General features: G+C 48.0%; 1 protein-coding gene across 6 annotated transcripts in view; it reads left to right on the forward strand.

Moving 5' to 3' along the window:
• IRAG1 (inositol 1,4,5-triphosphate receptor associated 1) overlaps nt 1-13,485 on the forward strand; it is a 124,302-nt gene that overhangs the window by 56,429 nt on the left and 54,388 nt on the right. For all 6 annotated transcript variants that reach the window (XM_055423371.2, XM_055423372.2, XM_055423373.2 and 3 more), the window contains 3 exons: nt 8,900-9,000; nt 10,190-10,260; nt 12,912-13,085. In XM_055423371.2, the coding sequence (XP_055279346.2) occupies nt 8,900-9,000; nt 10,190-10,260; nt 12,912-13,085 (346 nt within the window). Of the gene's footprint in view, nt 1-8,899; nt 9,001-10,189; nt 10,261-12,911; nt 13,086-13,485 lie in introns of those variants that run through there.

Consider the following 13,485-nt stretch of genomic DNA (forward strand, 5'->3'; position numbering starts at 1 on the left):
AGCAGCCCTCTGCATCTAGCCCTAACAGGAAAGGATCTGTTTGTGGAGCTCCTAGAACTTCTGACCATGAAGCTGCGGGGTCTCCCCATCTTTTGGCCCAGAATTGGGTAGCATGGTAGCTGCCACCATAACAAGCGTAGAACTCTCTCCCTGCTTAGTGTAGCAAGAGACGCATCCAGACTCACTACCATCATCCCGCATGGCTGTCCTGTTAGAAGAGAAGAATTCCAAGCAGGGTTCCCTAAGCAGCCAGGGAGTTCCGGAAGGCACAGGAAATGCTTCTGTTTCAATCATAGAAACATGAAACATTAGCCATGTGGCAGAGTGAAGGGGGCCTGCGCTTCATCCCTGAGTGTGACCCTGGGTGGGTTATTCATCATGCCTCAGCTTCCTTATCTATAACCTGAGTGTTACAGTAATAGCCGCTCACAACAGCTAACTTGTAAGGCAAGTCCAGGCACTATGCTAGGTTTATGTCTATATTTTCTCATTTAGTTTTCACACTAACTCTGTGAGGTCAGTATTATTGCTATTCCCATTTATAGACGAAGAATTTAAGCACAGAAAAGAAAGTAAGGTGCACTAGGCAACGCAGCTAAGGGGTTAGATTGTAAGAGCCTAGACTCAAACCTAGGCAACTTGACTTTACCAGAATAATATATAGCCAGTGCTAAGTAAAGTACTCAACTTTACTTAGTATTCAACAAAGCTCTCAGTCCCTCACACAGCACAAAATGGTCTATTAAAAAGTGTTCACAGCCATCACCGCTGTTGGTCCTCTAAGGCCACAGTGGGGACAGAGATCATCATCCCCAGGAAAATGGAAAGCTCAGAGCGCTTAGGTATTATAGCTGGATGCAAGGAGAGAAACTAACATGTGAGACTCCTACTGTGTTCTAGGCTAAGCTCTTTACACTGATGATATCAGATGACCTTTATAACGCCCTGTAAGTTAGCAATGCCTGTACCTATTTTATAGATTAGGAAAGTAAGTCTTGGAGAGGTTAAGCCAGTTGTCCAAAGTCACATAACGAAGAAGTAACAAGGCCTGAATTTCACTGCTTCATGGCTCATAGCTGAGAAACAAGCCTAGAATGATGGTTTTTCTTCTTTTTAGTCCAGAAAACACCCCATTACAATGCAGTGAAGTTTGAGCACACAGGAAAGGGATGGCAGTCCACTGACGTGTGGTAGGTACTCAGCAAATATAGAACTGAGTTTAATTTACTCAATAAATGTTTATTGAATTCATTCACCAAGCGTTTATTGAGCTCTAACCAACCAAGGCCCCACTCTCAGGGAGTTCACTTCCTTGTGGATTTACAGCTGAATGACAAGTCTCTCTGATCTGATTTGCTCTCATGACCTTCTCTGATCAGGAACTGGAGGATCTTTGTTCTATGCCATCCCCAGAAATATCTAGACCTTAACACATGTGACTGTGTAAGGTGGATTGCCAGCTTCACTCTCCACTTCGCCTCCCCTTGGCTGTTCAGACCCTGTGTTCACTGGTCAGTGGGCTAGGGTTCCATCTATACCCCAGTGGAGGCCCCTGGAGAAATGCATGCTCTACACTGGTGGGAAAAGGGTTCAGGACTCAAAGAATCAATCCTCTGTCAGGAATGAGATGAAGGCAAAATAGGACTGAGCAGAATGGGGAGACCCCCCATCACCCTCCCAACTAACCCTATGAGAACCCTCTTACTGTGCTTCCTATGACCGACAGTGCCCTAAGCATTTTATATCAACAATTCTAGGAGATCAGTATGATTATTATCCATTTCACAGAGAAGAAAACTGAGACAAGGAAGTACACTCTAACCACCAGAAACTGAGGAGTACCTTGAATACTCCACTTGAAGATTTTGAATTCCTCCTTATCTCATCCTGCCCTTTGCAGAAACAGGTTCTGTTCAGATCTTCAGTGAAGTATCTTCAAATAAACTGTCAGTAAAGCATTAGAGTCTGATGTATAAGATACTGGAGATATCTATTGGGAACCCCCAAAGTAGATATTATTGTTATCTGTATTTTGTACAAGAGGTTACATAATTGTCAAAGGTCACATGATGTGTCATGGCTGAGTGGGGATTCAAACCCATTTCTGCTGAGGTGTTCCCACCACCTTTGCCTCCTTCCCTGGTCCCACCCAGCAGTAAATCCAGTGTCTTGGACATAAGAAACCCCAGGCATGGGAGGTAGGTGCTTGATGCCCCATCCTCTACGGCAGAGAAGCTCAAAAAGAGTCAAGAGGACTGTTCTACCAGGATGGCTTCTAATGGTTTGGGTCAGAGAGTAAGAGCTGTGAGGTTATAGCTGTGGAACTGTCCAGGACAAAGTTGAAAGTGCTTTAGAAATGTTGGTTATTGCAGATGGTCAGGAATGTATATTACAATTATTGGTTCTATTATAAGCAATGGAGTAGCTTGTCTTTTTTTAATTTCTCTGTGTACCCTGTCAGGTTGCATTCCCTTAGGGTCAGGGGCTATGTGTGTATCTCCAACCCTCAGCATAGGCTCTTGCATATGTAAGAGCTTAGGGATGTATGATTGTGTGATAGGCCAGGTGCATAATTGGCTGGCTGGATGATTACATGCCTGGACTTAAGGGAGGAGGAGATGGACATGAAGGAGGAGGAGAGGATAGAAGATAATCATGGATGAATGGCCAACTGGTTGAGTGATACCCTCCTCCCTGACAGAGGAAGGCTAATAGACACTCTGTGCACTTGCACACTTCAAAGGCTGATGGCATGAGAGTAAAAACAGTGACAAAGAAGGCAGGATAATCTGGGCGTGGGTGACCCCTGACTGGGGCCTCCCTGGTGGCTCAGCCGTAAAGAACTCACCTGCACATGCAGGAGTTCCCAATCCCTGGGTCGGGAAGATCCCCTGGAGAAGGAAATGGAAACCCACTCCAGTTTACTTGCCTGGGAAATCCCATGGACAGATGAGCCTGGCGGGCTATAGTCCGTGGGGTCGCAAAGAGTCGGACAAGACATAGCAACTAAGTAACAACCCCAGACTGCTAGGAATAGACCGGACAGTGGCCGGAGAGGATCTACAGAGGCAGGGCAGGCCGTGAGTGATGGGGAAATCCACACAGCGGACAACGGGGAAGCTTCCGGGAGCCAGAATCTGACCCTCCACACTTGGCAGGGAGGAGCCCCAGGTCCTGTCGAACTCAGCAGAGGCACTTCTGCTCTCTCCCATGCTCTTAGGACTCATTGCTGGAATAATCATTTTCTCGGAAGTCCCCAGAGAATCCTTTTATCCTGTCACGAGAGTGCTAAGCCTCTTTGCGGCCAGGGCCGTCCTCTCCAGAGGCAGTCCTTGTTTGCCCTTCGGGCTGTGAGAGAGGGACCTGGGGATACAGCTACAGCAGTGCCCGCCCTCTGCCACTATCCTCACTATCGTTGTCACCCTTAAAACCAGCCTGGAAAATGGGGATTATTTGCTCCAACTAATGTTTGAGAACAGGAAGCCCAGGGAAGTTAAGTGGCTTGCCCGAGGTCACCGAGCAGTGCAGACCTCCCAACTTCACCACCCCACACTGCCTGCCTGCACAGTCCTCCCCCAGACCAGCTGCCAGGGTCCCAGTGCAGGAGCTAAACCCCCCACTCCTGCCTGGGCTGGGCTGGTCTGCTGCTCAGAGCTTCCAAGCCAGGGCTCATCATGTGACATGGGGGAAAGGAAGCTAATATTCCCGTCTGTGACACTGGCCTATATTTATCCCTGCGCCCAGGCAGTTAGGAAACTGTAGTGCATTCTTGGGAATTTATGAGCGAAATAAACATTTAAATGTTTCTATAAGGCTTATTTAAAGAGAACAAAATGTGACCTGCTGGCTTATTAAAGGGCAAGCTTGCTGGGAGATGGCCCAGCTCCCGCAGTGCTCGGCTGACTCCAGGGAAGGGGAACGGATCCCTGGGGAGGCTGGGCCCTGGAAGGTGAGAAGTGTGCCCCTGCTATCTTTCCTCTAGCTGTGTATTCAGCCTGAAGGGCTTACTGGAGGAAGGGGCTCATTGGGTAGGGTAGAGTTTGGAAGATTAAGAGAGGCACGTCAGAGGCCTGCAGGGCACCAGAAATCAGGGAAAGTGAGACCCAAGACCTGGAGACAACTCATACAGGCAGCGTGTGTGACAGGAAGGCCAACAGGCCTGGCATTTGTCTCTTCCCCAGGGTTGTGCTGCCCTGGACAGTCTGGTTTTTATTGTTGGTTAAGTGGGAATTGAAATGTGAAGAAAGGGGAAAGAAAAGAAATATATGAATCCCCTATTTCACACTCAGGGCTTTTGCTTTCGTCTTCCCATCTCCCCTGCACGATTCTGTGAGGTCAGGAGACATTCTCACCCCACGTTGTTCGTGGGTGTCCTGAGGTTCATCCTCAGAGTTGCTGGAAGGATTATGAGAAAACACACAGGAAGTGCCTGGGGCAGGGCCCTGCAGGCAGTAGTTTGGACAGAATGTCACTTCCTTCTATACATGTTTGTTTCTTTGCTTCTCCTGTAGGTAAGAGTCATCTCTACTTTGTCTGAGACGCAGGTGGTGACAGGGCGTGGAGCCAGGTGAAGGAGGCCTTGGATGTAGGCTTCCCTGGGAGTCCTTGATTACTTGGACTTCTGTGGCTGGGTGTCCCACGGAAGATATTCCGTGGCCCCATGACCAGAAGTGCAAGGTCCTCCTAATTGAACTTCAAAAGGTTGTATAGATGCAAAACTAAGAACAACAATCTTCTCCAAACCAAATTCCAAAGTCATTAATTTAGCCCCAAAGATACCAATAACAGACTAAACATCTGACACTTATTGAGCATTTACTAGCTGCCGGGTGCTCTTCTACAAGCTTACCATCTGGAGCTGCCACACTGAGCAAATGAAACAGTTATGTTCAAGCAATATTTGGGACACGTGTGTTAGTCACTCAGCCATGTCAGACTCTTTGCTACCCTATGGAATGTAGCCCGCAAATCTCTTTTGTCTATGGGATTCTCCAGGCAAGAATACTGGAGTGGGTTGCCATTCCCTTCTCCAGGGGATCTTCCTGACCCAGGGATCGAACCCTGGTCTTCTGCACTGAAGGTGAAGTCTTTACCTTCAAAGCTCCTTTACACTGAATACTTTAGTGTAAGTATTTGGGACATACTTACACTGAAAATTTAATTGTTGTTTATTTGAAGCTCAAATGTAACAGGGCATCCTGTATTTTATCCTATTTCTACATCAGTCTGTGGAATTCTTGTAACTACGCTGTGAGATAGCTGTTTTATAGATGAGGCAGAGAGAGGTGAGGTCACTTGCCCAAGGTCACACAACTAATGTGAAAAGCTGTATTGTGAGTTAGTGTGGCTCCAGAGCCTGAGTCCTGAAGTCCTGGAGCCAGGAACTTGGCTGGTGGATTCTGTTTGAATGCGCCGCCCAACAAGCTTTCTTGAGGCCCTGCCTTCTGTTTTGGCAGCTCAGAGCAGGAGCAAGGATGAGTATTTACACGGCATTAAAACCTGGCAGAATTCACCCAGAGGGCCCCTGGAATCTTCCCACACTCTCTCCTGATTGCTGACTCCCCCGTTAAAGTGAAACCCAGCCAGCACAAGACTAAATGTTCCCCACAAAAACAGTTTTGCAGAAAATTAGATATTGCCTGGAGCTTTCTGTGAGCTGATTAGGGAGAGAATGATTTGATTTTATTAGTGTTTATTTTGTACACTTTGGAAGGAGAGCATGAGGACATTCCAGGGCATTCCATCAGGGGATTAGGGGATTTCTCCCTGATTGCTTCGTGCCTCCTGGCTTTTAAGCAACTTCCAATTGTGTGTGTCTGTCTGTATTTACATGCTTGGCACTTGCCACCAGGGGCTCGTTTCTGCCTTTCTGTGTGGGAATCTTTGCCCTTGACCTTCCTCTGGGTGAGGGTACCAACAACCCCATGGATGACAGTCACCTCTGGATAGTGACCCATATTCATCACTTTCACCAGGAGTCAGGGAAAACTCCACTGGAAAACAGGTCCTCCAGTGCCTTGCAGACCAGTTACCTCACAGCGTCAACCTTGAGGGCACCGACTGGACCGGACCGGCAGGACTGGCGGGACCCTACCTGGGATGGGTAGCGGTGGGGAGGAGGCTACTTCTACCTCACTCCCTTCCCACTGCGCTGGCTGGGGGAAGTATTTCAGAGGTCCTCCTGGTTCACCTTTGTCTGCGTAGGCCCTAGCACGTAGTAGGCATTCAATAAATGTCTGCTGGATGAATAGACAGAATAAAGTGTAATAATGTGCAAAAGTCTACAGACTGGCTGCTCTCTTAGACTCTAAGACTTTTGAAAACTTTCGTGTCAATCATTAAAAAAAAGGTGGGGTAAAACAATCTACACCATGAATGGAGCTGGGCGCCTAAGCTGGGCCGGGGGGAGGATCAGAGAGAGGAAGAGAGGGAAGGGGTTGGGGAGAGTAAGCGAGCTATTCCGCCTACCCCATAGTCTATGCTCCAGCCACACTGATGAATCCTTTGTGCTGTTACGCCTTTTACTAAGGCTGTTTCCTTTGCCCAAAACCTCTCCCCTAATATCTTACTTTTAAGTAATTAAATTTGGCTGGGTCGGGTCTTAGTTGCAGCACAGGATCGTCACTGAGTCGTGTGGTATCTTTCTTGTGGCACACAGACTCTTTAGTTGTGGCTTGTGAGCTTAGTTGCTCCGTGGCATGTAGGATCTTACGTTCCCTGATCAAGGATCAAACCCCCATCCCTTGCATTACAAGGCGGATTCTTAACCCCTGGACCACCAGTGAAGTCCCTCCTCTAATATCTTTGTACTGCAAACTCATATTCATCCCTCAAGAGCTAACTTAAATGTCCCCTCCTCTGGAGAGTCTTCTCCAGCTCCCCTCATAAGGCAGTTTGCTTTGCTTTCCTTTGAGCTTTCAAAGAATGTGGTTCATCCCTTATCACCTTATATGTATTATCAGTATGAATTACTTCTCTGTATCCCTTGCTTGTCTGTGAGCTCCTGAGGGTCTTTGTATCTCAAACTGCTTCTGGCACATGATTCATAACTAAAATGTGTTTGTTGAGTGAGAGAGAAAAGTGATTTGACAGTGGTATGACTGTTGATTGATATATCAGTCTTGTGCTAAGGTACTTTCTTAACATTTTTAATCCTCACATCAGCCTAGTGAGTTATCATGGGGCATAGAGAGGCTAAGTAGCTTGCCTGAGGACACAGACCGAGTGGATGATGAGCAGAAATTTGAGGGTGTGATTCTTCCAAAGGAAAAGGAAAAGGGTAATGCTGCTTCTGCTCCTGCCCAGCCAGAGTCCTTGTCCGAAGTTTCCTTCCGTGTGCTCAGGGATTCTGAGGGCTTCCCCTCATCACTGCAGCTCCCTCCTGCAGAAATATCCTGGAACACAGGGATCTGAGGTTCCCTGGCTGGACTCAGAGACTCTTCCCCAGCTCACCTGGCCTCATGTTTGAGGCCAAGGCGGGGAATAGACACAGATGAAAATGGAAGAGCTGGTTACACTAAAAGTTGTGGGAATCAAGAATTCCAGGTAACTCTGTATAGTACCCACTTGACAAGAAAGAATGATGTGGAAAGGAGAGAGGGCCTCCTCCCCACCTTGCTAAGAGCCAACTCCGGCATACCAAGGACTTAAGAACACAGCTCAGCCTGGCTCTGTGAGGGCCGCCCCCAGGCCATGGCTTCATCGAGGCCAGCAGAGGTAAGAGCACTAATGCCCAGGGGCTCTAGAAGGACAGGACCTCCACAGAAAGTGGCTGTGGAGACCCACTGCTCTGAAGCTCCAGGAAGCTGCACTGATATTGGAGGTGGTGTGACATGCTCAGGAGCATGGGGAGACAGGCCTTTGCTAGGGAGAGTAGGGTATTCACAGAGGGCTGGAACAGCACACAGTAGTATGGGAGAGCAGGGCAAGGAGAAGGAAAATGATGAAGGGTCATGAAAGAGGACCCCCAGAAAGTCTCCCAGATATAACTGGGAACAATCCTGAGATGGATATACTGGGACAGCGGGTGGCAGGAAAATGAAAGACACTATTGTTACTGTTCATGGGTTCTACTTCTATCTCCAGTCCACCTAGGTACAGGAAAACACAGGCTGACGTGTACCTTCATGAATTTTGTTGTATATCTTATACAGCATGCTTTTATTTCATTCATTCATCTCCTCACTCAACAAATATTTATTACACATGTTTGTAACATACAAATTTGTATGTTACATTTGTATACATAGGGTTTTACCGCTCACATAGCCATTAGCAGCGTAACAGTATACCATTTTCACTACAGCTGCTCCAGTCTACAATGTAATAACTTTCATTTTGATGGTGAGAAGTTTTGTTCTATTTTGCTTAGTAGCTGCAAACTATCTCAAAAATTTAAGGATTTGCCTGTAACTTTTGTTATCATTTCAGAAATGTTTATTTATTTAGATAAACATTTTTACAAAGTTATAAAAGTTAAAAACCATGTTCCATTACCCACGGAACAAATCACCTTTATTGAAACGTCACAGTTAGCCAAATGGAGGACTGTCACTGGGTATCAGGAATGTGTGTGTCACCCCCTTTTCTGCTGGCCTGCATCCATCCCCCAGCAGGCTGGTTGCAGCCTGAGGACTCTACTGTTCTTTCCCTATTAATACATTGTTGGTAAGAAATAACCAGGGATTGCTTTGTGGTTTCCTAATCTTAGTGCATAAAAGATAGACCAAGTTAAGCTAGGTGAATGAAGGAGAAACTTTTTTTCTTTTTCTTTTTTCTGGATAATCCAAATAAACTGTCTTTGGCCCATTTCAAGAAGGCTCTGGTATCATGACGCTGGAATAAACGTTCCAGCTCCTGGAAGCTTAACTCCGTCTGTGTTCTTGTTCTAAAACACCAGGACCCTGCCACCGCAGGAATATCTTGCAGTCCACCCACCATCATCCTGACTGGGGATGCCAGTTCACCAGAAGGAGAAACTGACAAAAACCCGGTCAACAGGTACACCTATGTGCCTAATCTATGCAATAAGGGCACTATTTCCTAGCATGTGGGATTAGACAATTCTGTTCCTTTTTAATAAATCTTTTCTTCTTTCTTGATGATTTTATTGATAAAATAAAATCAAACGGTTTTTCAAAATGAGAGAGAGAGCATGGCATTTTTCCATTACCTCACCTTCCCCCATATTATTTTCTCTCCTGGATTCGGATCTTTGCACTCGGCTAACCTTTAAGAAAAGCACAAGTCATAGCAGGGGAGTTTCCTATAATATCTGTCCATATATTTGCAAACAGACCTGAAAGATGTGGATTCTTGACTAGTATTCTGCCTGTGTGGCAGATGACCTCGTGGGAGGAATACTGGCTCACAGGCACAGGGATGCCACTACCTCTTACACGGCACTAGCTCATGCATTCGTCTAGCTGCCATGAGATGGCCTAAGTATACTTTCCAAAAAGCTACAAAGATAACCCTAATACAGATATGTAATGAGCATGTGTCAAAGATTTTTGTGTCAAAGATTTATTTAACTCATTAACGGGGTGGGGGGACCAACAGGAATACAAAGCTGGTTCAAAAAAGGATACAAGAAATGGACATACTTAATATAATCAGGGAGGCCTGGCATGCTGTGATTCATGGGGTCGCAAAGAGTCGGACACGACTGAGCGACTGAACTGAACTGAACTGAACTGATTATAATCAGTGAGAGGACAAGAAAGCTAGAATAAGATTGCTTAAGTTAGATATAAAATAGGTTAACGTTTCACGGAACAATGAAACCTTATTTTTTTAATCTTTTTTACCCAACAGAAATCATCTGCATCTCAACCAGGCAATTATTCACATTTTATGAGTTTTCTGCAAGTTAGATGCTCAGAGTCTGAGCCCTGATAAACAAAGTTACATCTCCTCAGGGAAGTGGTTTAGTGAGCATCAGAAGTGCCTGGTTGTGGGGGTGGGACTTGTTCAATCAATCACACAGTGTTGGACCCCATCCCCAGAGTTTCTGATCCTGTTGGTGAGTGGGGCCTGAGAATGCATGTTTCTAACAAATCCCAAGCTTAGATGAGATTGAAAGCCATGCTCTAGGATGACTTTGAAAGCATAGGCAAGCATCTAGACACCTATTTACATGCTCCGTGGACAAATTTTCTTAACAAGGTGATTCTGTCCTGTCTTTCAGAGCCCACAGTCCCCACAGGAGGCTTTCTCACCGACACTTGAAGGTTTCCACTGCTTCGCTGACTTCTGTGGGTAAGGGCCAGGCTGATTTCTCTTATTTCTGCAACCAGAGGTAGAAGTCCAACTGAAGGTATGTTTGAGTAGGAAGACTGAGGTCTGCCACCTTGGCAGCTTGGCTTCTTCCCCACTCCTATTTCTCAGATAAGTCCGTCCCTAGAAGCCCAACAGGGCAAAATCGATGAGCCCTCTGTGTTTGAGCCCAGAAGTATTATATCTGATTTTAGGTTGTTTTGGTAAAAAGACAAGTCCTGGGCATACAGAGGAAGATGAGGCAAAGGGAGACAGAAGGGTTGGGTGAGGCCCTCTGCCCCCAGCTAGAAAGGCCCACATCTGGGTACGTGTGTGCTTATCTGCAAGGCTGGCTGCCCCAACCACCTTCTCCTTCCCCAGTGTATCTCAGAGCCTGCTCTGGCCCAACACAAATACAGGTGTGGTCTCTGCTTGCATGTCACTCACTGTTGGTGAGGAGACTGACAAATGAACAGATAGAATCAAGACACTGTGTGGCAAGGTCCTTCACAGAAGTGTCAGGGAAACTGAGTCAAGAAGGGGACCAATTCTGGCTAGAGACGGGGAAGGTTGGATAGGCATTCCAGATGAGAGGGTATCTGAGTTGTGCCTTAGAGAGGTGGACAAGAGGGAAGAAAGGTCATCTGGATGGAAGAATCAACATTGTTGGGGAGCAGGAGCCTTAACAGAGCAACTGAATGCTTTGCTGTGTGTATTAGTCAGGACTCTCACGTCATAGAAACTCATGCCAAAAAATAAAAATAAATAAAAGCCAGGGCCTGTGCTTTCAGGGTGTGCTAACCCCAGGTGCTCGCGCTGGGTCATGAGCAATCGTCTCCTCCCCTCTCCCGAGTCTCCTGTCTTGTGTGTTGGTTTTCTTCTGGGCAAATGTCTATGAGCAACTCATATCCCTTCAGTGAAAAGAGAGTTCCTCTTTCCCACATACCCAACACCTTTCTCAGAATTGCCTCTCACTGCCTCGCCTGGCCATCCCTGAGCCAGCCACCCAGGGGGACTGAGCTCATCGACTGGCTGAGGATGGTACACAGTTCCATTACTGGTACATGAGATGAGGTGGGCAACAGGGTTTAGCTCCTTCCTAATTTCCCAACATGACTGAGACTCCAGTGAGCTTCACCCAGTATGGACTGGGGAGCTCTGACTGGAAGAAGGAGGAAAGGAAGCTAGAGAGGCATGACGGGAGCTGTTCACCACAGAGGGGCTGGAGGAGAGGAGTAAGTGGGATCAGGGAGAGTGGCTGGACCCAGCTGGGCATCCGACGTCACCCTGCGGACCGTGAGGAATCCTGCTGAGCTGAGGCAGGAGAACTGCATGGTCAGATGAGGCTCTTAGGATGGTCACTCTGAGAGGCAGCGGAGGATGGGATGGTGCAGGGAACCTGGAGGTGGAAAGGACCTGGGAGGTGCTGATGTAATTGAGCTAGTAAGTTACAGCTGCTGAGCAAAAAAATGGAGATTTTTGCACAGGTTCCAGGGATATTTACTTGATGATGAGTTGGAGGGACCTAGGAAATGGCAACCCACTCCAGTGTTCTTGCCTGGAGAATCCCAGGGAAGGGGGAGCCTGGTGGGCTTCCGTCTATGGGGTCACACAGAGTCAGACATGACTGAAGTGACTTAGCAGCAGCAGATGGACTAAGAAAGAAGAAAGAGTGTGGAGTGACTCCCATGTTTCTGAGCAGCTGGCTGAGAGGTGGTATTGCTCACCCGGGGAAAGTCTCCTGGAGAAGGGGCAGTTTTGGAGAAGGATAGGGATAAGTTTCAGAGAAGGATAGAATAAGGATAGAGGGGCTTCCCAGGTGGAGCTAGTGGTAAAGAACCTGCCTACCAATGCAGGAGACGTAAGAGACACGGGTTCAATCCCTGGGTCAGGAAGATCCCCTGGAGGAGGGAATGGGAACCCACTCCAGTATTCTTTCCTGGAGAATCCCATGGACAGAGGAGCCTGGTGGGCTACAGTCCATCGGGTCACACAGAGTCAGACATGACTGAAGCAACTTAGCACAGCACAGGGGTGAACAGTGTGAATAGAGGGGAAAATGATGGAAATTGTGTCCTTGGCTCGTTAAAGGAACAGAGACCCAAAGGAAGAACACTAGGGGAGCAGATAGCACAGGTGGGGCTTCTGACAGTAGAGTTTCCGTTCCGTTCCGTTCAGTCGCTCAGTCGTGTCCGACTCTTTGCGACCCCGTGGACTGTAGCCTGCCAGGCTTCTCCGTCCATGGGATTCTCCAGGCAAGAATACTGGAGTGGGTTACCATTTCCTTCTCCAGGGGATCTTCCCGACCCAGGGATCGGACCCAGGTCTCCCGCATTGGAGGCAGACGCTTTAACCTCTGAGCCACCAGGGAAACCCGACGGTAAAGTTTAGGGCAGGGAATTTCATGGGGGACTTCATGATCATTTGTGACAGAAGACATGCCACAGCCATGGGCTGGTGGGGCTAGGCCTGCTGAGGGAGCCTGTCTGTCCCCACATAGCCCTCTCCAGGGCCTGGAATTGGGTCGAGGTTGGCTGGCCAAGTCCACTCTGGGCAGCATCCGTGGGCTGGGGGCTGGGGATTGGGGGCAGGGCTGAGGCCCTGAGGGACCAAGGATTCCATGGGTTTTACCTGGAGCTCGTTTGCCTCTGCAGACCCTGCAGGGCACGTCATTGACCTGGTCAATGACCAGCTGCCAGACATCAGCATCTCAGAGGAGGACAAGAAGAAAAACCTGGCGCTACTGGAGGAAGCTAAGTCGGTGAGTGAGCGGTTCCTGACCCGCCGTGGAAGGAAGTCCAGGAGCAGTCCCAGAGAATCCTCACCAGGTAGGAGGACAGGTGGCCACTCTGAGTCTCTCTGAGGGGTGTGGGGGTGGGGAGGGCCAGGCATCAGTTGTAGCAGGAGCCCTGGTTCTGAGGGATGCCCTCAATGCACCTACCACCAGGCCTCTAAGCCCCAGGAGGACCGAGCCTCATGAAGAGGATCCTGTGAGGGGAGGGCATCTTGTCCCATATCAGAAGCTCTGAAATACCCAACTCTAGCAGAAAACTCTTTTACCTTTCAGTTTTGGGGGGCTCTGTGTTACCATTGTGTCCTCCTGCTTTGCCAAGAAATACTAGCCCATATGATATCCATGAGCTTGACCTGGGCTCCCCAGTCCCTGAGCCCTGAAAGAAGAGAAACTCTTTGTGTCATGCCAGCGTGTACAGACCCCTGGGCCACCCT

This window comes from Moschus berezovskii, chromosome 14 (assembly GCF_049115385.1).
Source record: "Moschus berezovskii isolate FMDL1 chromosome 14, NW_MosBer_1.0, whole genome shotgun sequence".
NCBI classification, from domain to species: Eukaryota; Metazoa; Chordata; class Mammalia; order Artiodactyla; family Moschidae; genus Moschus; species Moschus berezovskii.